At 49.4% G+C, this 25,494-nt stretch overlaps 1 protein-coding gene across 1 annotated transcript; it reads right to left on the reverse strand.

Moving 5' to 3' along the window:
- Window positions 1-10,559: 10,559 nt before the first annotated feature.
- Gfi1b (growth factor independent 1B transcriptional repressor) lies at window positions 10,560-23,508 on the reverse strand. Its single transcript, XM_027423067.2, has 7 exons — window positions 22,680-23,508; window positions 15,787-15,907; window positions 15,230-15,367; window positions 14,199-14,470; window positions 13,767-13,904; window positions 12,459-12,723; window positions 10,560-11,288 (listed from the first exon to the last, which is right to left on the reverse strand). The coding sequence occupies exons 2-7, from the start codon at window positions 15,884-15,886 to the stop codon at window positions 11,110-11,112; spliced, it is 1,092 nt and encodes a 363-aa protein (XP_027278868.1). The 5' UTR covers window positions 15,887-15,907; window positions 22,680-23,508; the 3' UTR covers window positions 10,560-11,109.
- Window positions 23,509-25,494: the final 1,986 nt, after the last annotated feature.

Here is a 25,494-nt window from a genome sequence, read left to right on the forward strand (position 1 = left end):
AGGGTGCAACCACTGCCCTGAGGAAGGGGGGCAACTGATGCCCCTGAGTCTGTGGCCACATCCCCTGCTGCTCCCAAAAGGGACTTTGGGGACAGGAAGAGCTGCCCACAGTGGTCGCTTTGGTCCCTTCCTGCTGCCCAACTGAGCTCAGAGATAAGTCCTTGTGTGGCCCAGAGAGGCTAGGGGCCCAGGCCTTCCCCAGAAATCATGTCAGAACCCCCCACGCAGAGGAAGGGGTCTGAGGACCATGATAACCCCTCTATTTTTAAGAGATCCGGGAGGAAGTTCTAAGTCACCCTTGGCAGAAATAGCTCCGAACTTCTGCCTGGCGTCTGTGGCTACAGCTGGTGGCAGAGTTGGGTGAAGAGTGTGTCACAGTTGGAATCAACGCACAATGGCAGAATGCCACCTATGCCCCAGCCTGGCCTGGAAGGCTGAGCCTGTGTCCCCAAACCAGAGTTGTTCCTAAGGATAATACTGACAGCCACATGTATTGTGTCCCACTGCCTCATGGGAGGTGCAGAAATCTTGACACAAATGGCAGAAGAGGGGGTGCTGCTGCAGAAGCATGGAGTCTGAGCTGTTGCAGGGTGGTTAGGAGAGAGCAAGATGATGGGGTAGAGGGAACAGGAAGAGCAGAGGACCAGCTTCAGGGGCACTGGCAAGAGCTGGCTATGGCATATTGTCTACGACCCCCCAAGTGGTTCAACCCCTCTGGTCCCAGTTTGGAAAATTAGAGTAATAGCAGCATCCTTCAAAACTATTAAATACATTTCTTGTTCCATTTATGGTGCTGTGTGTGTGTTCCCAGGAAATATTTGATATTAGTTTGTTATCAGTGATTCCAGGCAGGTATTGAGCTGCAGAAACATATCAAATGTCACTTTTCTATTGCCCCAATCTTTAAACTGTATCTCCATGGCATGGTTTCTTCCCCACAACTGCAACCTCCACCCTTCATTCTCTTGTTCAAGAAATGACAGAAGGGTTGGGGAACAGTGGTGCTCACCCACCATTTCAGCACTAGGCAGGCTGAAGCAGGAAAATCACAGGTTTGAAGCCAGCCTGGATGATATAGCAAGACCATGCTTAAAAAAAAGAAAGAAAGAAAGAAAGAAAGAAAGAAAGAAAGAAAGAAAGAAAAGAAGCCAGGCGTTGGTGGCGCACGCCTTTAATCCCAGCACTCGGGAGGCAGAGGCAGGCGGATCTATGTGAGTTCAAGACCAGCCTGGTCTACAAGAGCTAGTTCCAGGACAGCCTCCAAAGCCACAGAGAAACCCTGTCTCAAAAAAAAAAAAAAAAAAAGAAAGGAAGGAAGGAAGGAAGGAAGGAAGAAAGAAAGAAAGAAAGAAAGAAAGAAAGAAAGAAAGAAAGACAAAAGTCAATCTATGGGTTGTTGGGAAGGCAGGTGGAAGGTTCACAATTCTAGAGATGGCAAAGTGGTGAGGAAATTTCTGACCAAGTCCCTAACCATTCTAGCAGTCAGCAAGCCGTACATCCTACATCCATGCCCAGGGCTATCCTTCCAAACCCAGGGCTTTTGGTGAGGCCTCCTCAGACCACTCCTTAACTTCGTGATTCCCTGGCCATCACCACCCTCTCCTCACACTACACCTCTGTTTGTTCTGAGCCCACTGAGGAGAAGCTGAGCTTGTTGGCTGCCACCTTTCTTCCTAGAAGGCTGTCTGGTGGTTGTCAGATCTGTGGTGGATCTGAATGAATGGCATTCAACTCAGTAGGAGCATCATTATGCTTTTGCAAGGGTCCTGGATGCAGCTCTCATATGAGTCTACTGGACACATTGCCTGCTCTGCAGTTACCCTGGGCACCTGCTTGGGCCTCATTTAGGCAGAAAGGGGAACCTGCAGATACAGACTCGAAGGCCCAACTCACCACCCCTATTCCCAAAAGGCATGGACACAAAGTACGTGCCTTCTCTCCCTCCCCCCTTTTCTTTCCTTCCTTTCTTCCTTCCTTCCTTCCTTCCTTCCTTCCTTCCTTCCTTCCTTCCTTCCTTCTTTCCTTTCTTTCTTTCTCTCTCTCTTTCTTTCTTACTCTCTTCCTTTCTTTCTTTCTTTCTTTTATTGCCTTTCTTCCCTCCCTTCTTTCTTTACTGTTTATTATTTATTTAAGATAGGGTCTCATGCAGCCCAGTTGTTCACACTCAACTATGTAGTAAAGGATGACATGGAATTTCTGATTCTCCTGCCTTTACCTCCCAAGCACTGGGAGCACCTCCTTGCTGGAATCAACCTAGGGCTTTTTGCATGCTGAGCAAACACAGTACCAACTGAGCTATACCTCTCAGTCCCCCCTCTTTTTTGGGGGGTTCGAGACAGGGTTTCTCTGTGTAGCTTTGGAGCCTGTCCTGGAACTCACTCAGTAGACCAGGCTGGCCTTGAACTCACAGAGATCTACCTGCCTCTGTCTCCCCAGGGCTGGGATTAAAGGCATGCGCTACTACCGCCCAGGTCCCTTCTCTCTCTTTTAAAACAAAAGAACGCATTATCTCTCTTCCCTGGATACCTCTCAACACTTGTGGTTATAGAAACCATGGAAACCCCAGAAGAAAAGGATATAAAAAAATTCACACTCAAAGCGAACCCTGTGGCAATCGATATGTGTGGCTCCTTCTGTAGATGGCTCATATGGCAAGGAATTGGGCTGAGTGTGGTTGTGCTGAGCTCTAAGAGTGACATCACCCCCAAATGTCTTCTTCCTGTGGGTCCCAAAGCTCTAGAGACGCTGGGGTGGGGCATCTCCCAGGACCCTGCTCCCTCTTCCTCTGTCTCCTAATTTCCTGGGCCCTTGTCTTCCTTCTCCCTCATCTACTCTCACTCTGAAGCTCAGTCTTGATTCATGGGCAGGGATGAGCACATCAGCAAGGTTGTGCCTTCCTGGATAGTGACAAACACTGTACTGGACAGCCTAGTGGCCTTGCTAAGTGTAAAGTGAGTCTATCTGTTACCTCAGACCTTAGGGCAGAGAGAGAGGGTGGCTTGCAAAAGAATGGTGAAGTGGCCTCAGTGTTGTGTGCTTCCCAGGACTTTTTCTCATGTGTGCTGGGGCACTGGAACCTTCTAGAGAATAGGACTTTTGCTCTAGAACCTGCACAAGAACACAGCAGCCCTGTTCCCCTTCTGGATGCCTGAGACAGGGTCCTCAGCCTGTGTTTGCCTGGAACTGATTCTCAGCTGTGTCTGCTGGTGTTGCAGTAGTCAGGGCCCCAGGAACCTCAGAGGCCTCTTTTTCCCTCCCAGCTCTTGTCTTTGGGTAAAGTGGTTGGAAGTCTGTCTTTCTCTCTTGTTTCCCCCCTTTTCCCGCGCTCTGGGCCACCATGCCACTGATAACACTTGGAAGGCGCTATCGACCCAGGAGTGTCCTCCCACCCAGCCCACTGCCAGGCTCCATGCTGACAGTTGGCAGCCGGCACAAGCTGATAAACTTATCAGGCCAAACCTGAGCATGGCTGGGTCAGAACATGTCCTGCCTCAGATTTCCCTCCAGTTACCTTTCTGCAGTCACAGTCCCCAAGAACCCCAGGCCTTGCTTGGCTCCTGGCAGGGCCCAACCCCAGCTAGACCTAAGAAAACCGTTGGGGTGTTACCCTTCCAAGCTAGAACTAATGCTGTGTGTCCTGGGAAGAGCCAAGTGTCCACTGTCCAGCCCTCAGTTCCTAATCCAGGGCCCTACTTTACCTTTTAAGTCCCATCCCAATTGCCAAAGATCTAAAGGCTCCCATGGACGTAAATTTTCTAGGGACAACTAGCTGTTGGCACCAAATGATGGGGCCTCGCAGCTGCTATAATGTTGCTCCAGGGGCTGGGGCTGGGGCTGAAGCTGAGGCTCGGGCAAGCCAGTCAACATTGCTAAGGCAAAATGAAACCTGTCATCGAGGAGCTGTCTACCCATGTAATAGGAGCCCGGAGTAGCTGGCAGTTTGGAAATGAAGGAGCGGAAAGGCAAACCTCAAATTAATATAAACCTCAAATATAAAGCTCAAGTTATATTTGATCTGTGGGAGTCTTTTTTTAATGTTAACGATAATGTTATCATTCATGCCCTTTGCAGAAAAACAGTGTGCTTGGGCGCACACACACATCACACACACAGAAGAAAGACAAAAGCACGTACACCTTCTCCTCTTAGCAGTGGCCCCTCTGGACACCTCTGCATACTTCCTCCTTCTATGTGTGCATATAACGAACAGAATAGTATCATAAGGCATATGCTTATTTTTTCAAAAAATTCATTTATCTACTTTTATGGGTGTGGTTGCTTTGTCTATACGTTTGTCTGTGCACTATGTGTGTGCCTAATGCTCTCGGAGGCTCTGGAACTCAAGTTACAGATGGTTGTGAACCACCATGTAGGCACTGAGAATTGGACCTGGATCTTCTGGAATAGCAAACTGGCGGTGTTCTTTTTTCTTTTTCTTTTTCTTTTCTTTTCTTCCTTCCTTTCTTTTTTTTTTTTTTTTTTTTGAGACAGGGTTTCTCTGTGGCTTTGGAGGCTGTCCTGGAACTAGCTCTTGTAGACCAGGCTGGCCTCAGACTCACAGAGATCCACCTGCCTCTGCCTCTCGAGTGCTGGGACTAAAGGCGTGCGCCACCAACACCTGGCCCACAAACATGCAGTGTTCTTAACCATTGAACCATCTTCCCAGCCCTGAATATTGATTTTTTTTAAAAAAATTATGCATCTGTGTGTTTCGGTCAGTGTCAGAGAGTATGTGCAGGTGCCTTGCAGAGATCAGAGGCATCAGATTTCCTGGAGCTGCTTACCATGGGTTCTGGGAACCAAACCTAGGTCTGCTTCAAAAGCAGTACTTGCTTTTAACTGCTAGCCAACTTTCCAGTCCATGTGTACTGAGTTTTAAACTGCCTTTTCACTTGAAATAACTTCCTTTGTGAAGGTTTAATTCTGCAAATTTATTTTTCTCTTCCATTTTTCAGGCACACACATACCCTAAATCCAAGGTTTTCTAACAAACAGCAGAAGAATAGGTCACTCCTCTTTGCTAGCCCCCAGAATCTTAGATTAACAATTCCTTGGTGGATCCTCTTCAGGTTTGCCTTTGTAAAATATTCAGTGGGCCCTGGGTGTCAGTGAAGAATTGGTTTTAAAGTCCCCATGGATACTCACCTCATACAAAATGACCTGTTATTTATTTGTGACTTTATTTTGTTGTTTGTTTTTTGAGATTAAGATCTTTCATACTGGAGGCTGACTTTGAACCCTCTATGTAGTTTAAACTTCTGATCCTTTGACCTCTGTCTCATGAGAGCTAGGATTATAGGCAAGTGCTGGTATTTGTAAATAGCTCACACACATCCTCACATATACCCTAGGTTTTTTTTCTTCCAGTTTTTCTCTACTATTTTAAACCATTGCTTCATGACTTTATAACCCTTCACACAATGCAAGTGCTATGTAAGTAAGTGACTGTTACATTGTATGATTCAGGAGTAATGAAAAATAATGGGGAAAGGAGACTGGAGAGATGGACCAGCAGTTAAAAGCACTTGCTCTCCCTACAGAGGACCCAGGCTCAGCATCCACATGGTGGGCTCACAACCATCTGCAGTTCTAGTTCCATGGTATCAATGTTCTCTCTGGCCTCTGCAGGCACCTGCACACATGTGGTGCACATACAGCCCCGCAGGCACAGATACATAAAATAGCAGTAAACAAATCTCTTTTAAACAAATAATGAGAAAAGACTTGGGCATACTTAGTTCATGCTCTTTATCCAGCATAAATTTTCTAACCTTGGTCGACAGGCTCAGAGGCTGTGAGCATGGAGGACTGTCAGACAAACAGCTGTGCTGCTTTGACAGACTGGCACACCATTCTGGTCTAATGTTCTCTCTGTATCCGAACAGCCTTATGGATATCCCATCAGACCAACCATTACAAAGCATGCTCACCCTTTTCAGACCATGCACAGATGTGCCACCAGCCATGTGGCCAACTGGTTCTCATAGGCACTGGGGATGCTCCTTTTTTTCTTTCTTTCTGAGACAGGGTTTCTCTGTGTAGCCCTGGCTGTCCCGGAACTAGCTCTGTAGACCAGGCTGGCCTCAAACTCACAGAGATCCTCCTGCCTCTGCCTCCCAACTGCTGGGATTAAAGGCGTGCGCCACCACTGAGTGTTGCTCTTGCCATTTTTACAGATGTGATACATACATGCTCTGTGCCCACTCATCTCTTGATTGCCTCCCTAAGAGTGGAATAAAGGTCAACGGGTGATCAGAGTTTGAGAACTTTTTTTCTGGGGTCCCTGATCTTGGACATAAAACCGAGTGGACTTATGGGAGAGAAAGATGAGGGTTCCCATGGAGGGAGCACCATGGATGTGATGGAGAAGACCTGATGTTCTTCTGGGGTACTCAGGGATAGAAGTCCCAGCAGAGCCTGGTTCTCCCTCACCCTGTCGCTGCCCCTGGGACACCCTTCACTCCCCAATGGGCACAGTGGTACCTGCCCTTAGCCACCCTCCAAAGCTCAGATCTCTGTAGTGTTCATCTTTCCTATTTTCAGGCCCGCAGAGAATGGTCCTTTGTGTCTGAACCCAGAGGGCTAAGATTCTTCCTCATTCTCAGATTATCCCCTTTGGAATTCCACCCATTCACCTGAGAGGACATATAGAGTGGGTAGGTCACTGACAGAATGGAGTGAAGGCTCTAAATTTAAGGACTGGGGTCACCCATGAAAGCAGGGTCACCAAAAGCAGCAAGGTCTAGGTCCCAATTGGATGATGGGGTGGACCATACCTGGGCTTTAAGAACCCTTGGGGGCTGTTCCAATATTTTGTTTTGTTTTTTTTTTTCAAGACAGGGTTTCTCTGTGGCTTTGGAAGCTGTCCTGAAACTAGCTCTTGTAGACCAGGCTGGTCTTGAACTCACAGAGATCCGCCAGCCTCTGCCTCCCTAGTGCTGGGATTAAAGGCGTGCACCACCACTGCCCAGCTCGGCTGTTCCACTCTTAAAGGTAGCACAGACTCCTACTTTTCTCCACTCTCAAATGCTCAACACCCAGCCCTGGCCTCCTGGCCTCCATCTGTCCACTTTGCCTTCCCAACCAGCACATTCTACCAGGTGTTGAGAGGGGCAGTATGGGGACAACTCAGCCACTCACAGTCCTCAGCTGGCCTAAGGGAACATTTTCATCCTTATCAGTGATTTACATCGCAGCCATGGGCCAAGCTTCACCCACATTCGGCAGGGACACAGAACCCAGCACTGGGGATGCAACGCCAAGCAGCCACCACCTAGGAGACATTTTGTATGACACTCTACTTCTAACGTGGTCAATTTGTTTCAATATTAAAATATTGATTTTAAAAATATTTCTTTTATTTCTGATTGTATGTGTGTGCATATGTGTGTGTACACACGGCTGCTCGTACCTCTGGAGGCCACAGGCTGGATTGATTCCCCTGAAGATGGAATTATAGGCAGTTATGAACTACCTGATGTAGGTGCTGGGAGTCAAACTGGGGTCCTCTGTAAGAGGAGTAACAGCTCTTAACCACTGAGCCATCTCTATAGCCCCAAAGCATTTGTTTGGATATTTGCTACTGAGCAGCTGATTGATACTCTGTAAGGACTCACCAGCCACCCTGCTACAGTTTCCCCCTCCATACCTACCCTGCCCTCCATGGAGGAGTTAGGGCTGACAGTCCCACCCCAACCCCCATATTCTCCCACCACACTCTATAATCCCTGAGTCCACACACTATACCATGTTCTGTGTAAATAGGGCCCTCAAGGCTGGGAGGGCCAGCTGTAGGATTGAGGCTTGGAAAACTGGATTCTGATATGGCTGCTGTCTGTGTGACCTTGAGTGAAAGCCACCGTCTCTGGGTCTGTAACAAATGGAAGTGGCAGGTGATTTTTGCAGGGCTGGGTAGTGTCTCTCAGTTCATACAGTGACACAAGTGACGGGAATTTTTGGCCAGATAAGAAGCTAAGAGTCACCAACAGAAGTAGAAACAAGGGTCTTGAACTTCCCTCAAATTCCAGCAGATGGGCGGTGCCCGTGCCCCATCACACCCACTGAGCCAGCCTCCTCCAGCATGAGGTGTCATGATGGAGACAGAGACTCTGTAGCTAACTGTGCTCCCACAGGACAGAGCTATCGCATGCCAGTCTGTAAGGTATCTCCAGGCTTCCTCAGCTCCTGGGCTGCTGCCTATGTGAAACCTGTCCTGCATAGCCCCACTCATCTCTGGGCACAGAGCCATGCCAGCCCAGCCTGGGCCATAAAGCCTTCCAAGTCTGGGCCCTGGTACCTGCACCCACACCCACCTTGGCCTGGGATATGAAATGGAGCATCAGCCCACTCCCTACTCTGAGGCTGTTGTGGTCTCTTCCCCTTCTGCTATGGGGGCACTCAGTGGATGAACAATCTGATTGTCCCTGACCTCACCCACCCTCAACCTCAGCCAACCTGGAGGGGGTGTTTACCTGCTTTGCAGTCTCTGTTCTCCTCCCCACATCCACCCCCACCCCCACCCCCCAAAACACACACTGCAGAAGTGGCTGAAACCCTGGTATTGTCTTGGTTTTGTTTAGCAAACAAGACACATGCAAAGCAGGTCTGTGTGTGTTGGGGCGGGGGTGTATATACACAGAAGCAGGAGTACATGTAGGCACAGACTATACCCATTCCCTACCTTCATACTTTGTCTTCTTACCTGAGAGGTGCAGGATCCCTCCCACCTCCACCCCCGCGCCCCCCCCACACACACACACTAAGGGTGGCTTTGGGCCAGTTCCTTGCTTTATCTGGGCAGAAAGAGTCTCACATTTGTAGCAAGGGGGGCAAACACCCTAAACAAGTCAGCTTAAGAGAGCAAGGCTGGCCTGGGTTGAGAGCTTGCCTTACAAGCATGAGGACTTGAATTCTATTTTTGGTACTCACAAAAGGTGTAGATCTACACACTTGTAATCCTAGTGCTGGGGAGGCAGAGACAGGAGGATTGCTGCGCTGGCTTGGGCTCTCCCACCTAGCTGAATCAATGAGCCCTGGGTCCCTGTGAGAGGGACAGCCCTTGTGGTGGTTTGAATGAAATGTCTCCCACAGCCTCAGGCATTTGAACACTTGGTCCCCACTTGGTTAGTGGCACTCTTTGGGAGATTTAGAAGGTGTGGCCTTGTTGAAGGAAGTATGTCACTGAAGGCAGGATTTGAGTTTAAGGATTTGTGCCATTTTTAGTTCATTTTCTCTGCTTCATGCTTGCTGTTCAAGCTGTGAGCCCTCAGCTCCCTGCTCCAGCTGCCATTCTTCCCACTGTGATGGCTCTTAACCCTCTGGAACCATAAACTCCAGTAAACTTTGCCTTCCACAAGTAGCCTTGTCCATGCTGTGTGTGTAGCCATGGCTGTTTTGAAACTCACTCTGTTGACCAGGCTGGCCTCAAACTGACAGAGATCCAATTGTCTCTGCCTCCTGGGTGCTGGGATTAAAGGTGTGTGCCACTACCACAGAACCATAGGGTTTGATCATAGCAATAGAGTAACAAATACAGCCATCTAATACTTGAGACAGATCTGGCCTACACACACACACACACACACACACACACACACACACACAGAGTTAAACTGTGTCTTGCAGAGGAGCAATTTAAAGACAATGAAATTCCTTGAAGGCTTTTTGTTTTGTTTTTTGGTTGTGGGTTTGTTTTTTGTTTGTTTGTTTGTTTGTTTTTAAATCAAGAATTGGACCCAAATCTTCACACATTCTAGACAAGCACTGTGCCACCACTATTGCAAAGCCCCCATGGAATTTCTTTTCTGAACACCCTCTTATCTCCAATATGCTGTGCTCTCTGAGCCTCAGTTGTCTCATCTGTAAAGTGGGACAAATTCACATGCCTTGTAGAGGGTAGTGCTGAGTGGAGAAAATGTATGGAAACTCTTGTGTCTGTACCTTCTATCAAGGCCAAAACTGTCTACAGAAGACTGTGAGCAGCTCCTAGGCTATAGGCAAGAACTACAAGTAGTTTAGTGTCAGGGAGAGAGCCTCTGGGATGACCAAGGGAGGCTTCATGGAGAAGGTAGCATTGGTATTGCCTTATTACAGGGGCAGGTCTTTAGACAGGAATGCTGAGGACTTGGTAGTGCTTGCAAGAACTGGGTCCTGCACACTGTTTTCCATGGGTAGTCTCACGAATCCTGCTGATATTCCCAGAACTCTTGTGATTACAATGTAGCTCAATAAAGCTGAGCCCCAGAGAGGCTCAGGGCCACACCTGAAGTCACAGCTAGTCAGGCAGCAGCCCCAGGCTAAACTTAATCACTCCTGCCAAATTCCATTTGCCATACTCACAAGGCAACACTAAAGAGGTCTGTGGCTATTCCTTATAGCTGCTGCAGGAGAATGATACTGCCCTGCAGCAGCACAAGCCCTGCCTTTGGGGCACTGGTCATGATGCTTCTCAGTTGGTCTGTTAGCTCTTTGTCAAGGCTCTAAAATCATCAGACAGGCCAGGTACCTAGTAGGCATTTTACAAACGGTGGTCACATGTAAATGATTCCATGTTTATTTTTATTTACATCAGTCGAGAGGAACAGGCCTCTGACACACCAACTCCTCATTTCCCAGCCTTGAGGCTTGACTGGGGAACCTGACTCCCAGATGAATGTGACAGGGGCAGGGAGAGGGGGACAACAGCCAGCACATCTGGCTAAAGAAGAGGGGTGCCAGACCTCAAGCTGAGGCGGGTGGCAACTCTGACTGTGACAGTCAGAAAAAGAATCCGTAAAAATTTAAAGTCCCCAGGCTCAGAGAAGCAGGCAGGAGGGTTTCTCTGTGGATCCCTGATCTTGTTTGGCCTTGGCATCCTGGTTTTGTCCACTAGGGTCTTGTAGTTGTCTATACTCTGGCAGGTACAAGACATCTGTGACTACTCCAGTTCAGAAAGGCCCGAGCTGACTCCTACACCGTGTGGCAGTCCAAGAAGGAGTGTGGCTTGCTTGAGGCCACCTGGCAACTCCACGAGTCTCAAAAGAAGCCCGAAGTCTCTTGGCCAGTGCTGCTTCCAGGAGGATAAGGGTCAGAATGTGAGGATGAGACACTGGAGCAGGCTGGCAGCTAGTCTCACTTGAGGTTGTGTTGGCTCTCACGGTGGCGGCGAAGGTCCACCTTGCGCTGGAAGCCCTTGGTGCACAGCTCACAACTGAAGGGCTTGAAGCCTGTGTGCTTGCGACTATGTGTGATGAGGTTGGAGCTCTGGCTGAAGGCCTTTCCACACACCTGGCACTTGTGAGGCTTCTCACCTGCGGGAGGGAAAAACAGCAGGGTGGGGTTAGATGGCAGTGCCCGGCCTACAGCCTCCATCCTGCAGACATTCATTCTTTATTATGTCTCTTTTGTGGCCAACCTTAGAGAATGATGGAAAATAGCCAGGAAGTGGTGGCATACACCTTGATCCTAGCCCTTGTGAGGCAGTGGCAGGTGGATCTCTGAGTTTGAGGCCAGCCTGGTCTACAGAGTGAGTTTCAGGGCAACCAGGGTTACACAGTGAAACCCTATTTCCAAAAAGAAAAAGAAAAAGAAAAAGAAAAAGAAAGGAAGGAAGGAAGAAAGGAAGGAAGGAAGGAAGAAAGAAAGAGAGAAAGAAAGAAGGAAAGATTGATACACCCTTTACCAGGTATGGTGGTGCACAACTAACCCCAGCATCCTGGATGTAGAGGCAGGGGAATTTTGAGGTTGAGGGTGACATCAGCCTCAACTTCATATTAACTTCAAGGCTTGCCTGGGCTACATGAGAATTTGTCTCAATAAGCAAGCAAGCAAACAAACAAAAGTGTCTCTCTGGTGGTCAGAATTGTCAACTTGATGAGACTTAGGATCACCCAGGAGACACACTTCTGGGAATATCTGTGAGGAACTTTATGTGGTTGGCACTGTTCCATGGGCTGGGGTCCTGACCCACGGCATTAAAGGTAGAAAGCAAGCTAAGCCCCAGCCTTTCTCCCTCTCTTTCCTGATTGGGGAGGTAATGTGACCAGCTGCCTCATGCTCCTGCCACCATGCCTTCCTGCCATGATGGACTCTACCTTTCTCGTAAGTAGCTTCCAACAGGCATCCTTGTCATATAACATAAAGTAACTGATACTGCCTCTCTCTGGAGTCTAAGCTGGTCCAAGCTAGCACAGACTTTCCTTGTTTCTTAGTAGATCCCCATGGCTTGTGCAAGTGCTGGTGCAAACCAGCACTGAGTTACAGTGGGGAGAGTGTGACAGAGTGAACGGCTGTGTGAGAGGGTGGATGAATAATTCACACGCTGTCTGAATTTTGGCCGAAGGTCCATGCTGACTTGGCTATCTATCTTTCCATTGAATGACTGTCCAGCCCTCCACGCCAACCCCCTCAAGTGGGCTCTTGGCCAATAATAGGGTGCTCAGAGACCAGGCAAGGAGATGCTACAGCATGGGTGCACTCACCTGTGTGGATGTAGGTGTGTTTCTTCATGTCTGACTTCTGGTGGAAGCGCTTCCCACAGAACTGGCAGGGGTAGGGCCGAGTGTCGGAGTGGATGAGCAGGTGGGTAGACAGGGTGGATGAACGCTTGAAGGCTTTGCCACACATCCGGCACTCAAAGCTACGCTCCTGCCGGAGGAAACGAGGCCCTGGGGGGTCAGGTGCAGGTGGGGCTTCGAGGCCTGGGACAGCCAAGCTGGGCACAGGACTGGACCCGGTTGGGACACCCTGAGAAAGAGGACACTCCGTTGGGGTGGCCTCGAGGATACGGGTCTAGAGGATCAGGAAGAACTCCACTCCTATTCCTGCTTCCTCTGCTTAGACTGATGTTGGGGCCTGCCTGGCTTCCTATGAGGTAGTTTCTTGTGGCTTTCACAGTATCCTTCTCAAAATAAGCCTCAAGGTGTGTTTGCTGACTGACCAATGAAGCCACTAGTCTAAGCTTTTCAGGAATTCACCAGTAACCCAGAGTGAGTTCCTTGTGCCTGGGACAGTGACATGCTGAATCAGTTTAGTGAAGACAGGTCTCATGTAGCCCAGCTTGACCTTGAACTTCTGACCCTCCTGCCTCCACTTTCTGAGTGCTGTTATGTGCACAACCATTCCCAGTTCATTTGGTGTTGGGGCTCAAACCAAGGGCCTCAAGTATGCTTGCTAGGCAAGCACTCTACTAACTGAGCCACCTTCCCAACCCAGTAGTCATATGATTTGGAGCAAGCCATTTGGCCTGGTACTGGTAGGTTACTTCATTTCTCTGCATTGGGGCAGTTATAGCAGTGGCCTGGGTGGGCTGTGGGAGGCTGGGAAGTTGAAGACAGAGTAAGCTCCTAGTCTGTTGCTGAGGAATGGAAGCTCCTGGGGTCACACCCCAAATTTCTCATCTACGAGCTGTTAGTAATCCACTTCCATCTGCCCTATATGGCCTCTCTGGAATCAGGTAGAGTGCTGGATAGACACGTGTTCCGCTCTGGAAAGGAATGGGTCCCAAGTTTGGGTTCCATCTGACAGAGATAAGTGGGGTGAGCTGTGCATTTAACCTAACTCCAAGACTCTAAGACTCGAGGATGCCTGCAGGGCCACCCAGGATGGTTTCCAAGCCTCACAGTCATACTCCAGCCTCCCATCCCCAAATCCCCAGAGTTTCTTCCAACCAGATGTGAAGCCAGTTCAGCTAATCAGAGACCCAGTTAGGAGACTCAGACGGGGGAGGCAAGTAGCGAGTCCCCTCACACAGCAGTGTGTGTCACCTTCAGCCTTTTCCAGCTGCTCACCTGGGAATGGACATGTGTGTGCTGCTCTAAGCTCACAGCGTGGCCGAAGGTTTTGCCACAGACGTCACAGGCAAAGGGCCGGGTTCCACTGTGAGAGCGGCGGACGTGCACTTCTAGCCCATGAGGGGTGGAGAACACCTGGGACAGAGCAGAGCGTCAGGCCCCTAGAAGAAGGCAGGCCTGTGGTCATCCAGTCACAGGCCCAGTTCCAGAGCAGGATGGAGCAGGGACAGGAGCTGTGTCCTGTCCCTGAACCAGGTGGTAGTGGTGAATGCCTACAATCCCTATATGATTGGTGGTCCTGCTGTCCTTCTGTGTATCTCAGGGAGTCCCTTTACCTCTCTGTGGCAGTTTCCTGTCTATAAAATGGAGGCAGAGGAGGAACCCAGAAGGCCCCTCCACACCTGCATGCCATCCATGTCCATCACTCACCTTGTTGCACTTGACACAATGGTAAGTGTCCATGCCTGGAGAGTAGCGGAGGCTGAAGTCCAAGGGGGACTCAGTGCTGGGCACGAGGGGACTGCCGTACAGCCTGACGGAGCGCTCCAGAAAAGCCGACTGCATGGTGGAGGGGGTCTGTTGGTAGCTGTGGTTGTAGGAGGAGGCCAGGGTATCCCAAGAGAAGCTGGGCTTGTAGAAAGGGGGTGACTCGGAGACCGGTGACTCTCCATCCTGGGGTTGGGATGTCACAAGAGGCCCCTCTGTGTAAAGACATATGCAGGTGATTTATTTTAAGGATTTACTTTTAACTTTCTATTTCTGTAAGTGTGTACCTGTGTGTGTGCCCTTAGAGGCTACAAGAGTGCGCTGGATCCCATAGCTGAAGCTACAGGCAGCCATAAGCTACCTTGTGGTGCTCAGATCCTGGAAGAGCAGCGAGCATTCCTAACTCGCCATGCCATCTCTCTGGCCACCAGGTGATTAATTTTACTTGTTTGTTTATAGACAGAGGCTCTCTATGTAGCCTTAGCTGTCCTATGGCTAAGAACTCTCTATGTAGACCAGGCTGGCCTTCAACTCACAGAGATCCTCCTGTCTCTGCCTCCTGATTGCTGGGATTGTTGGCATTCACCACTACCACCTGGTTCAGGCAATTAATTTTGAAATAAGGAGGCCAGTGCTCCATCTCCCCTGGTAATTTCCTGTTGAGGGTTCCAGTGTGCAGCCCCAATATGTACTATTTCTGTAAAGTCTTCACTACAGTTTCAGCCCCCACACCCTGAGGCACCACCTGGCCACCACCCTATGGACCTCTTGGCTGCTTCACACCCACAACACAAACATCCTCATCTGGAGCAAGTGCCTGGCTAGAAATGTCTAGCAGAAGCAGAGAGTCCAGGAGGCATCCAGTGACTTCACTGGTCCTCCCCAACTTCATGACCCCAAGAAGTCCTACCACAGAGGCCAACCAGTTTCCTCTCTGGCACTTGCAGGGGACGGTGGGGACCCCAGCTGGGTACCTGGGGCTGAGGCCATCTTGGGCAGGTTCTGGTCCAGCAGCATCTCCTGCTCCTGTTTGACTATGTTCCAGTCCAGGGTCTGGCTTGGGAGTAGTGTGCCAAGGACAGGGCTGCTACTCAGGATATGTTCTTTCACCACTGTGGGGAAACAAGACCCAAGAGTCACCACCTACAGATCTTGATTGCCTGCAGGGAGCAAGAGGCAACGTGTTTCCAGGGAGAGGGAAACCAGAGACACCCACCTGCTGCTGCTCACACCAGATCCTCTGCCTGGGATGGATAGAGGTAAGGGAACCCGGAGCACCCTGACCTCAGATCTCAATTGGGCTCACATTTCCCTACCTGTCTCCAAGCCTGATGCTCCCAGAACCCCAAATGTTAGAGGAGATGAGTATTTCATTCATTCATTCATTCATTCATTCATTTATTCATTTACTCATTCACTTAATCAGTGACGGCTAGGCCACTCCTTCTAGCTGCAGAAGAGATGCCATAGCATCATGAGGACAGAGTGCCAAGTGGGCATGGAGTGGTGCCTAGCCTGAGCTCAGACTCACCAGGAATTACAGCAGGAGGCCAGACCAGGTCATCGTCCTGGGCACGGGGCTGGTGGTAGGTGTGTGCCTTCTTACTCTTCACTAGGAAGGATCGTGGCATTTTCCAGAGTATGTGCCACACCTGCAAGGGGGAAAAGGGTATGAGTGGCTTAGAGTGACAAGCATCATTCCTTTGGATTTTGGGAGCCTCCTCCAGAGATCAGAGACACCCAACCTTGTGCTGGGTTGTATGATGTTCCCCAAAAGTTCACATCCACCTGGCACCTGTGAATGCCACATCAAGTTAATGAAGATAGACCTTGCATCCAAACTGACCAGTATCACTACATGAAAAGGGCAAGCTAGGTGCAGGGAGAACTGCTTGTGTGTCAGAAGCAGGACTTAGAGTCATGCCTCTGTAAGATGAGGGATGCTAAGGACTGCTGGTTGTTACCAAGAGCTGGGAGAGACCCATGAAGTGGCTTTCTCGGAACTTAGAGAAGGAACCAGACTTACTGACACTTTGACTGTCTGGACCTCTGGAACTGCGAATTAGTCACAGGTAAAGTACACTCATGCTTAGAAACTGGAGTCAGCCTAAATTGTACCGGGAAAGGGAAGGGAGGACAGAGCTGGGGTCTCTGAATCAGACACACTGAACCCCGGTTCTAGGAAGTTATACTTGAAGGGCTGGGGATGCAGCTCAGCTGGTAGAATGCATGCATGATGGTTTCAGTCCCTGCATAAAACCAGCTATGATGGTGCATGCTCATAATCCCAGGTTTTAGAAGTGGAGGCAGGAGGGTCGGAGGTTCAAAGTCATCCTCAGCTATATAGTGAGTCCAGGGCCAGCCTAGGTTATAAGAAGCCTGTATAAAACAGTTAAGAAGAGATGTTCTTGAGTTCCACTTGGACACACTTTGAGAAACCACACAATCTGAGTTTAGATTTTTACATTAAAAAGCTCATGGTGAAGCCAGATGTGGTAGTGCAGGCCTTTAGTCTCAGCACTCGGGAGCGGAGGCAGGTGGATATCCCTAAGTACAAGGCCAGCCTGTTTTACAGAGTGAGACCGGGTCTTCAAAACAACAGCCCCACCCTCCCTTCCAAATAAGCTCATAGGGAAAGACCCTCAGTTTGCCTGTTGTTCAATGTGGGCAGACAATTGACTTCTCTAGGCTAACTTCCTTTACTTTAAGGTGTGCTGTCCATCCCAGAATGCTGGTGAGCACCCCAGTTATCACTGCCTACCTTTGGCAGGGGTTGAAGTGGGGGAAATTACAGAGGAACTTGGGGCAACTGAGATAGGAGAGCCTTAATTGTAAACCCGTTTTGCCCTGCAGGCTAGGAGCTGCTGCGGTCTGACCTTCAGCCTGCAGGCTGCTCTTCAGGAAGGGAGGGGATTTGTCTGTGAACCATGGAAAGAGGCCTGAGGAGACCCATCCACTACATCTGCAGCTCTGCTGTTTCCTTGTGGGTGGAGTTAAAGAGGTGAATGTCCATCAATTCCAGTAGTGGACATCATCACTTAACTTCCTAGAAGGGTTTAGGGCAGAATTTGAGGACCAAATGAGTCAAAGAACTTGCCCAAGTTTGAAGTTGGGAACCGTGCTGACCTCCTGAGATGTTTCCTGTTGAGTCCTCTAGGGCAGCATGTGATTGCCCTCCCACAAATGGCTTGTATCCCTGCCCTAGCCTGTGTGGTGCTACCACAGCCCAGGGAGACAGAGAGCCCCTTCAGAGTCCTCTATCTTCCCTGTACTCTAAACTGTTCAGGCCAAAGACCAAAAGCCTGGGAGGAGTCCCACCCCCACCCAGGACCAGCCACCCGCTGAAGGCTTCATCTGTGATATGCCCAGCAATGGCGGGAAAAGGATTTGGCTACGTCTAAACAACAGTGCAGACTAGGCGATAAGACCTTAGCTCAGACCGGGGTGGGAGGCAAGATTAGGAAAGACAGCTTGGAGCTTAGCTTTGGGGCAATGGCACTCAAGTCACTCCTGTCTCAGGGGGGTGAACCTCAAGTCTGCTTCTCCCTTAGCCCAGAGCCCTGCTGGGATGTATCAATGTTTGGAGCTGCTTTCAGGGTAGCCAGGTCCAGCCCTTCTTGCTGTAGAGCCTGTATTCAGATCAGTTAAGAGAGGGACCTGATTCAATGTCAGGCATTACTGGGAGCAAGAAAGGGCCTTGGGTATGCAAGGTGCATGGCAGGCACCTAGGCTGAGCCATCACAGGTCATCTCCACTCACTGAGGAGGAGCTGAAGGTGCCAGGAGGGGAGCTTGGCTTAGTCCAGCAGGTGCACTCTAAGGATGAACCAGAGAGCTGGCACAAGTTCAAGGCCCTCCATTCTCTGAACTCTAAAATGAAGGATGGGACTTAGTCTCTTGGGTCCATTCTACCAAGAGATTCTCAGTTCTCTAAACAAAGGATTTGGAGGGGCTGCTGCTCTTCCTGGTACACACAGCAGCCACGACCTTATCTTCCAAGGACAGCCTTCCTCCCCTGCCCCCCTCTCCTCCTGGGCTTCTCCTTTCCTTCCCTTCTCTGAATCTTCCCAACTCTTCACTTGAGGGACTCTAAACCCTGAGCAGGGTGCGGATGGGGGGGGTAGGGGGGAGGGGGCTGGTTTCCCTCCATCTTTGTTCTGGGAAGGCCTCGAGAGCCACAATCAGTCAAAAGCTGATTGATTTTCTTTTACACACATTATTTTCTCAGGAAACCAACTAAACCCAAGATACATTCTAAAGTAGTTAAGATAGGACAATGGGAAAAAGAGTTAATGGTACCCAGGGTCTGCCTTAGCCTGCCTAAGCACCTTCACTGAAGCCCTATTCCATCCATTGCTCACAGAAGAGAAGCCGGGCTTTGAGGCCACACAGGATGTGTCCATTTGGCTCCAGGCCCTCCATACTCTTAGCAAGGGGAGGGGGGCGGCAGTTATTTAGTGTGGTCTATTTGCCACAGGCTGCACCAGGCCTTTCATGGCAGGTCCTCACTGAGACATGGCTACTGCACCAAGGAAGAAAAGAAGCCATGGTCACAGCTCTGCTCTGTATGTTGTGTCACCAGGGACAGGGAAGTAGGAAGTGTCCTGAGGTGGCAGGTGGGGATCTTAAGGTTTAAAGAGGATGCTGACTCCTCCAAGGTTCGGGCAGAGCCAGGCCCAGGGCTACTGTCCTGTTTGGATTTGACTCCTGGCTGTTGTCCTCCTCTCCCCAATACCATCCATGCTCTTCACGGTGGCCATTGGTATAGACTATAGTACCAAAAGAAAGTGGGGGCTAGAACAAAAACTCATATTTTTCTGATTCCCCAAAGAGCCCACCCAGGGTCTTGGAGCAGCTAGCTTCAGGTAGAAGGCAGATAAGTACATATTTCTTAAAGGTAGTTTTGCCGGTGGCCCCAAGTTAAAGGTGATCCTAGGTAAACAACCAAAACCCAGGACAACACAGGATCACAACCTCCACCATCCATAAGCACTTACTGGGTGCTTTATGCTCACTTGGGAAGCAAGAGGTCTTAGTTTTTTTTTGTGTGTGTGTGTGGGGGAGTTTCTCCCATTGGATTGCCAAAGTCCTTATCCTTTCCCTTCCAGAGCATTCTCTTCCCCCAACCTGGCAGAAAGACAGCCGGCATTTGTTCAGACCCCCAAGCCTACAGTGGGAGCCAAGTGTACCCAGAAAATTTCCTTGTTAGCTGAGTTTAAAAAAAGAAAGATAGAAAGCAGGAACCAATTACCTGTAGTGTAGTTAATTAACAACCACTCAGTTTTGATTCACATGCAGCATCTGAGAAAGCTCAGGGCAGAGATTGTGAAAGACACTCGGATTTCTTCATAAAAAGAGGCAGTGATGGTATCTGGCCTCCGGAAAGAGGCCCCTGTCAGCATGCTTCATAAACCTTCTATTCCCACAGGCTCTATGGCATACAGGGTCCACCACCCTGAGTCAGAACCTCAGCTGGGATAGCCTCGAGGGACACAGCATCCTACAGTCCCAGGCTTTGAGTCTAATGGGCTCATCAGGATTTGTTGTCCTGGACTCGAGATACCTTGTACAGTCGGTGGAGACCAGTCAGATTCTGCGACCGCGGGAGCCGCTAACCTGGGTTTGGTTTTCCTATCTCTCAGAAGAGACGGTTGGGCTAAGAGATTTCTAAACTTCCCCTTTACTCTAAAATCCCATGTACAATCTGTTGACCTTCAGCTAGGGACTGACCCACCTTGCCCGAGACACTGGTCACTTGGGTTCCCTTTTCAGGAGGGTTGGGCAAGACAGTTTATTCTCGGGGTCAGCTACAGAGGACCCTTTGGACTTCCTTATGTATAAGGGCAGAAGAGAAGGAGGGAACTAACACACTGCAAAGCCATCTCACAGCGTCCTGGGCCAGGAGCCTGGATGACCTTAGGAAGCCTAAAGCCAGTGAACCGAATGTGTCATCCTCAGCATCACCAAAGAAATACATGAAGCCAGCAAGTGACTTTCAGGCATACACTGAAGCACAGAGTTCAGAGACATCCACAGCAATTCCACCTTCAAGAGCTGACAGGTACAGGTTCCAGCCAGGCAGGATGGATAAGCAAGGTACAGCCAGGCCAAAGCATGCACTGTGATGCAGTCTGCCAACCGAAGGAAACTTTAGCATGCATGGCATGATGAACCCTGGGAACAGGGGAGGCGAGACAAGTCAGCCACGGAAGGACAAGTGTTGTGTAGTTGCTCAGAATAGGCAAATTCACAGAGACTGGAGTAGATTTGAGGTTAGCAGGAGGGAATAGTTGTTGGTTAATAGGTGTGGAGTTTCAGTTTCACAAAAGGAAACAGTCCTGCGGTGGATGCTGGGGGTGGCTGTACAATGTGAATCCACTTGATAGCTAATGAAAAGTTCATCAGATGAGCTAGGCGCAGGGGCAAGGACCTTCATCCCTGGATACTTGGGAGGGAGTCAGGGGGATTGTGTGAGCTCAGGAGCTCCAGGCCAGCCTGTACAGACATGGGAGACACTGTCTCAAAAGTCTCGGTGGCTAAAGAATTTGCCATGGAAGCCTGATGATCTATATCCAATCCCTAGAACCCATGTGGTAGAAAGAGAGAATGGATTCCGTTAACTTGTCCTCTGACCTCCACACATGTACCATGGCATGTGTACCCCCTCATCTTTCACATGCAAAACAAACCCTAATAACAGAGGTAATACTTCTTTTGCTGTCCTTTTGAGATAGGGTCTCTCTATGTGGCCCTGACTGTCCTAGAACTCTCTTTGTAGACCAGGCTGACCTTAAACTCATAGAGATCCACCTCCCTATGCCTCCCAAGTGCTAGGATCAAAAGTGTGCACTGCCATGCCTAGATAATGATAATAATTTTAAAAAAGAAAGGAAAGATTAAAAAATAAAGGAAAAGGAGAAAGGGACTGGAGATATAGCTCAGAATAGAGTGCTCGGAGATGGAGGCAGGATCAGAAATTGATGGTCTTTTTAAATTACATAGCAAACAAAAAAGAAGAAGGGGGTCTGGGAGTGTACTTCTGTGGTAGCCCCTGAATTCCATGCACCATGCACAGGAGCACCACACAAATCAAAAACAAAAGATGGTCAACTTTATGTAGATATTTTACCACAATGGAAACAAAACTGAGCAAATGAAACCTTATCTGCGCATGTCCGCACTAAGAGCAGAGCAGTGTCTGTGACTGGGATTGCCACAAGAAAGGAGTAAAAACAAACACCTCCAGACTTAGGAGCCATCTGGTGTGTCCCAGCAAAGGGAGACCTAGAGCTATCTGGTCCCAGACCTCTAGTGGGACCCTCATCCCCCCACAACTTTCCTGAAGTTCAGGGAATGGTGAACACCACTGGAGTGACTCTTATCAGTCAAACCTAAATGATGCAGAACAGCCTGACTCCCCCAAAGAACTTTCTGTATGGTGACTCCTAAATTGAAATGTTACACTTCTCCTGATGGAGGACAGTCACCACTTTGCACGGCTTAGAAGAACACAGGTGGATGGATAGGCACTGTTCTGCAAGCACCCAGTGCTGCCATACGCATAGCCAGAGGTGGCTTCAATTTCCCCCTAGTGGTCTCATAAAGATGCTGGCTTTCTCAAGACCCAGCCACAGACCAATAGCATCTACAGGGCATCTCGGCAGTGAACCCTATTTCCCAAGAAACCCAAGAACACAAACTTGCCTTTTCCTCTAAAAGTAGATAGGAAGAGCTATGGATGCTCAAAGAGAGCCAAAAACCCCCGATAGTGCCTTCCACCCACAATCCTGCTGCTCCCAGAGCCTAAGGCAGGCTCAGCTTGTCACCTTCCAATGGGTTCCCAAGGAGAAGGTGTCTGACTCTTCAATGGGTCCTAGGAACTTTTGAGAAGGTCATCATGAGTTGTGGGAGGGTAGGCTACAAATTCCTTCTGAATCCCTGGCACAGGGCAGCTCTACCCATTGGGAGACACCAACTTGGGCACCTCCGTCTGTGTTGTATATTGCCCACAGCCCTAGAAGAGTGCTGTGCTGTGTGTGTGTGTGTGTGTGTGTGTGTGTGTGTGTGTGTGTGTGTGTGTTTAAGAGAGAGACAGAGAGAGGGAGAGAGAGACAGAGAGAGAGAAAGAGACAGAGAGACAGAGAGACAAAGAGACAGAGAGAGTGTGTGTGTCAGGGTGAAGCCCAGCAGCCTACAATGTAGTCTCTCAAAATTCCCAGAAGGAAGGCATGATTCCTCCACCAGCATAGGGCATCACAGACTGACCCATGCTCCTTCCTCCTTCTTTCCCCTGGTGATGAGCCATGCATCCAGAAGAGAGACTACCGCAATATTCGTCTAAATGGGAAGCAGCCATTCTGACTTGGGGTCTCAGGACAGGAACTTTTCAGAAGAGCCCAGCCACCACAGGTCTGGCAGCACTCACCTTCGAGGAGCTGTCCCTTTTCTGAGTTCTGCCTGAGGATCCTGAGAGCCCGGAACTCCACACAGTCCCTGGGGACTGCTCTCAGCTCCGTCAACTTTATGAGTCTCTGCACAAACAGATACTTCTCCTTTTTGTCTCTGTTTTTTTTTTCCTCTTCTGTTCCCCTCCCTGATTTTCAATCTGATTATTTGTGTCAGAATCTGGGGGCTGCAGCGTCAGCCAATGACTGGGGCTCGAGGGCAGCCACATTTGCTTATCAAAACTTCACAGGAGCTTCTGGCCCACTGGAAATTTCTCCAGAAACTTAGAGTAGCGTTTGGGTGAAAAAGAGTGGCTAACTTATTAAAATTTAAAACGTAAAGCATTCACTTACAGTCCCTAACTTTGGGGGAGATCACTTTCTTTAGGTTTTCTTTTCCTTTCTCCCTTCTCTTCCCCTTTTTTTCTTTGCATGTCCTTCCCCCTTTCTTTACCCCTTTTCTTCCTCTCCTAATTCCCTCTCTCATTTTTCTTCCTTCTCCCCCTCCATTTTCCCTCCTCCTTTCCTGTCTTCCTTAAGTTCAGCATTACACATTTGTGCTGGGACATCAGGGTGGCCCCCTTGCCTCAAAGCCATGGGATACTGCCAGGCCAGTACACCACACTTAACCAGCAAGGTCCCGTCTCCCACTAGGTTTATCTGGAAAAAAAATGGAGTTTCCCTAGACTCAACTACAGATATGCAGAGTGAAAGAACAGAAAAGGTATGGCCATGAGTTTGGGGGCCTTGGACCCTGTGCCTGGCCAAGTCCAAGAACAGATTGAATACCAAGTACCAGGGCCAGAGTGTGCTGCCATCTTGTGGCAGCAAAAGAGACATACAGGCCAACGGGGGCCTCTGGGTATCCAGGCCAGCCTGGGACCTTTCACCCCATTTGAGCATAGCTCCATTCCCTAGTCCCCACTTTCTCTTTCCTGCTCTGTCCCTTGGCCTCCTCCCATTTGGGGATGACTGATTTATTCCGGGAGGTTTTGCATATACAGAGAACTCCACAAAAACAGCACTGTTAGCTGATTTGCATGCTCTTGCAGTCTGGACTGGAGAGATTACATTTCCCTCATAAAGAAAACAAGTGTGGTGACAGGAAGCCCCGATTGAAACTGCAAGTCCAAGGTTCAAAGTGTAGAGAAAAGGGATGTTCCAGTTGAGGCCTTTCTACTGAGAGGCCCAACCATGCAGCCACACCAGAGGCCACCACAGACTCCCCAGGGAAGCACATGACACTGGGGCACAGGTCCCAGCTGCTGGCCACAGACAGGAGACAGCCACATCCAGCCCCTTGATCTCTCTTCATAAGAAGAGATTTAGGACAACATCTTGAATATTCTTTAGATAGTACATGGTGCCAGCCAGTCAATGAGTTTTCTGTCACTATGCAGAAAACTCAAAAGATGATAATTAGCTTCCCTGACATGGACCAGACACACACACACACACACACACACACACACACACACACACACACACACACACACTCACACACATACACCATACACACCATACACACACATATCACACACACACATACCACACACATACACACACACACACATGCCACACACACATACCCCATACACATGCACCACACACACACCACACACACCACACCACACACACCATGCATACACACACACACATACCCCATACACATGCACCACACACACCACACACACCATACCACACCACACACCATACACACCACACACACATACCCCATACACATGCACCACACACACACCACACACACCACACCACACACACCATGCATACACACACACACATACCCCATACACATGCACCACACACACCACACACACCACACCACACCACACACCATACACACCACACACACATACCATACACACACACACCTCATATACACACACACCACACACACCACACTCACACACATATACCATACACACCATACACACACATATCACACACACACATACCACACCACAGACACACCACACACACACCACACTCACACCATACACATACACCACACCATACACACAGACACAGACACAGACATAAACACAGACACACACACACACACACACACACACACACACACACACACACACACACACACACACCACACATCCTTTCTCCTGATAACCTAACCAGAGCTTTTTCTTTCTGGATACACTGTTGTTTGGCTGATCTCTAGCCTCAAGCTGCTGTGTGCCACAACCAGCTCTATGGTGGCTCTGAAGCCACACTCTAGGGAAGGTTCTTCCTGCTACCTAAGGACCCCAGATCCAGGTCTCTTTTAGCCTCCTCTAGAACCAAAACCCCCTCTCTCTGGGAGAGCAGTGGCCAGGCCACCAGCCCCTTGTATACCAGGCTTGTATACCCCACCTGGCATGATAGGCCCACAGAGGCACAAGCCACCCTGGATGGCCTCCGGAGCCAACACCACTTCTCTAAGTGCTCAGTCTTGGAGGCCACACCTTCCTTTTGTCCCTCATGAGCTGAAGGCCTCCAACATCCCTATGGTCATTCATTCATTCATTCATTCCACAGTTACTCCAGAAGTCCTTTCTTGAATGAAGTATTTCCCTACTTCCTCCTCCCTTCTCTATGTTTGGCCAAGGTCTGTTAGTCAGTGCCTCCCGTGTCCTCTCACATGGTGGCAGGGGTAAAAATGCCCTAAGACTGTGGGCATACAGGGCAGAATGTTTTTGCTCCAGAAGTTCCTTTTAAATATTTTATTTTTATTTATATATATGAATGTGGCTGTGTTTGAGTATCCACAGGTGAACACAG

The sequence above is a fragment of the Cricetulus griseus genome, chromosome 6 (assembly GCF_003668045.3).
Source record: "Cricetulus griseus strain 17A/GY chromosome 6, alternate assembly CriGri-PICRH-1.0, whole genome shotgun sequence".
NCBI classification, from domain to species: domain Eukaryota; kingdom Metazoa; phylum Chordata; class Mammalia; order Rodentia; family Cricetidae; genus Cricetulus; species Cricetulus griseus.

Bases quoted from the DNA above. Each gene is read 5' to 3' on its own strand.
- Gfi1b (XM_027423067.2), bottom strand. From the start codon at position 15,886: ATGCCACGATCCTTCCTAGTGAAGAGTAAGAAGGCACACACCTACCAC. The intron at 13,905-14,198 runs GTGAGTGATGGA...GCTCTGTCCCAG, and splicing joins ATTGTGTCAAGTGCAACAAG to GTGTTCTCCACCCCTCATGG. The intron at 12,724-13,766 runs GTGAGCAGCTGG...CCTCTTTCTCAG, and splicing joins ACACACATGTCCATTCCCAG to GGTGTCCCAACCGGGTCCAG.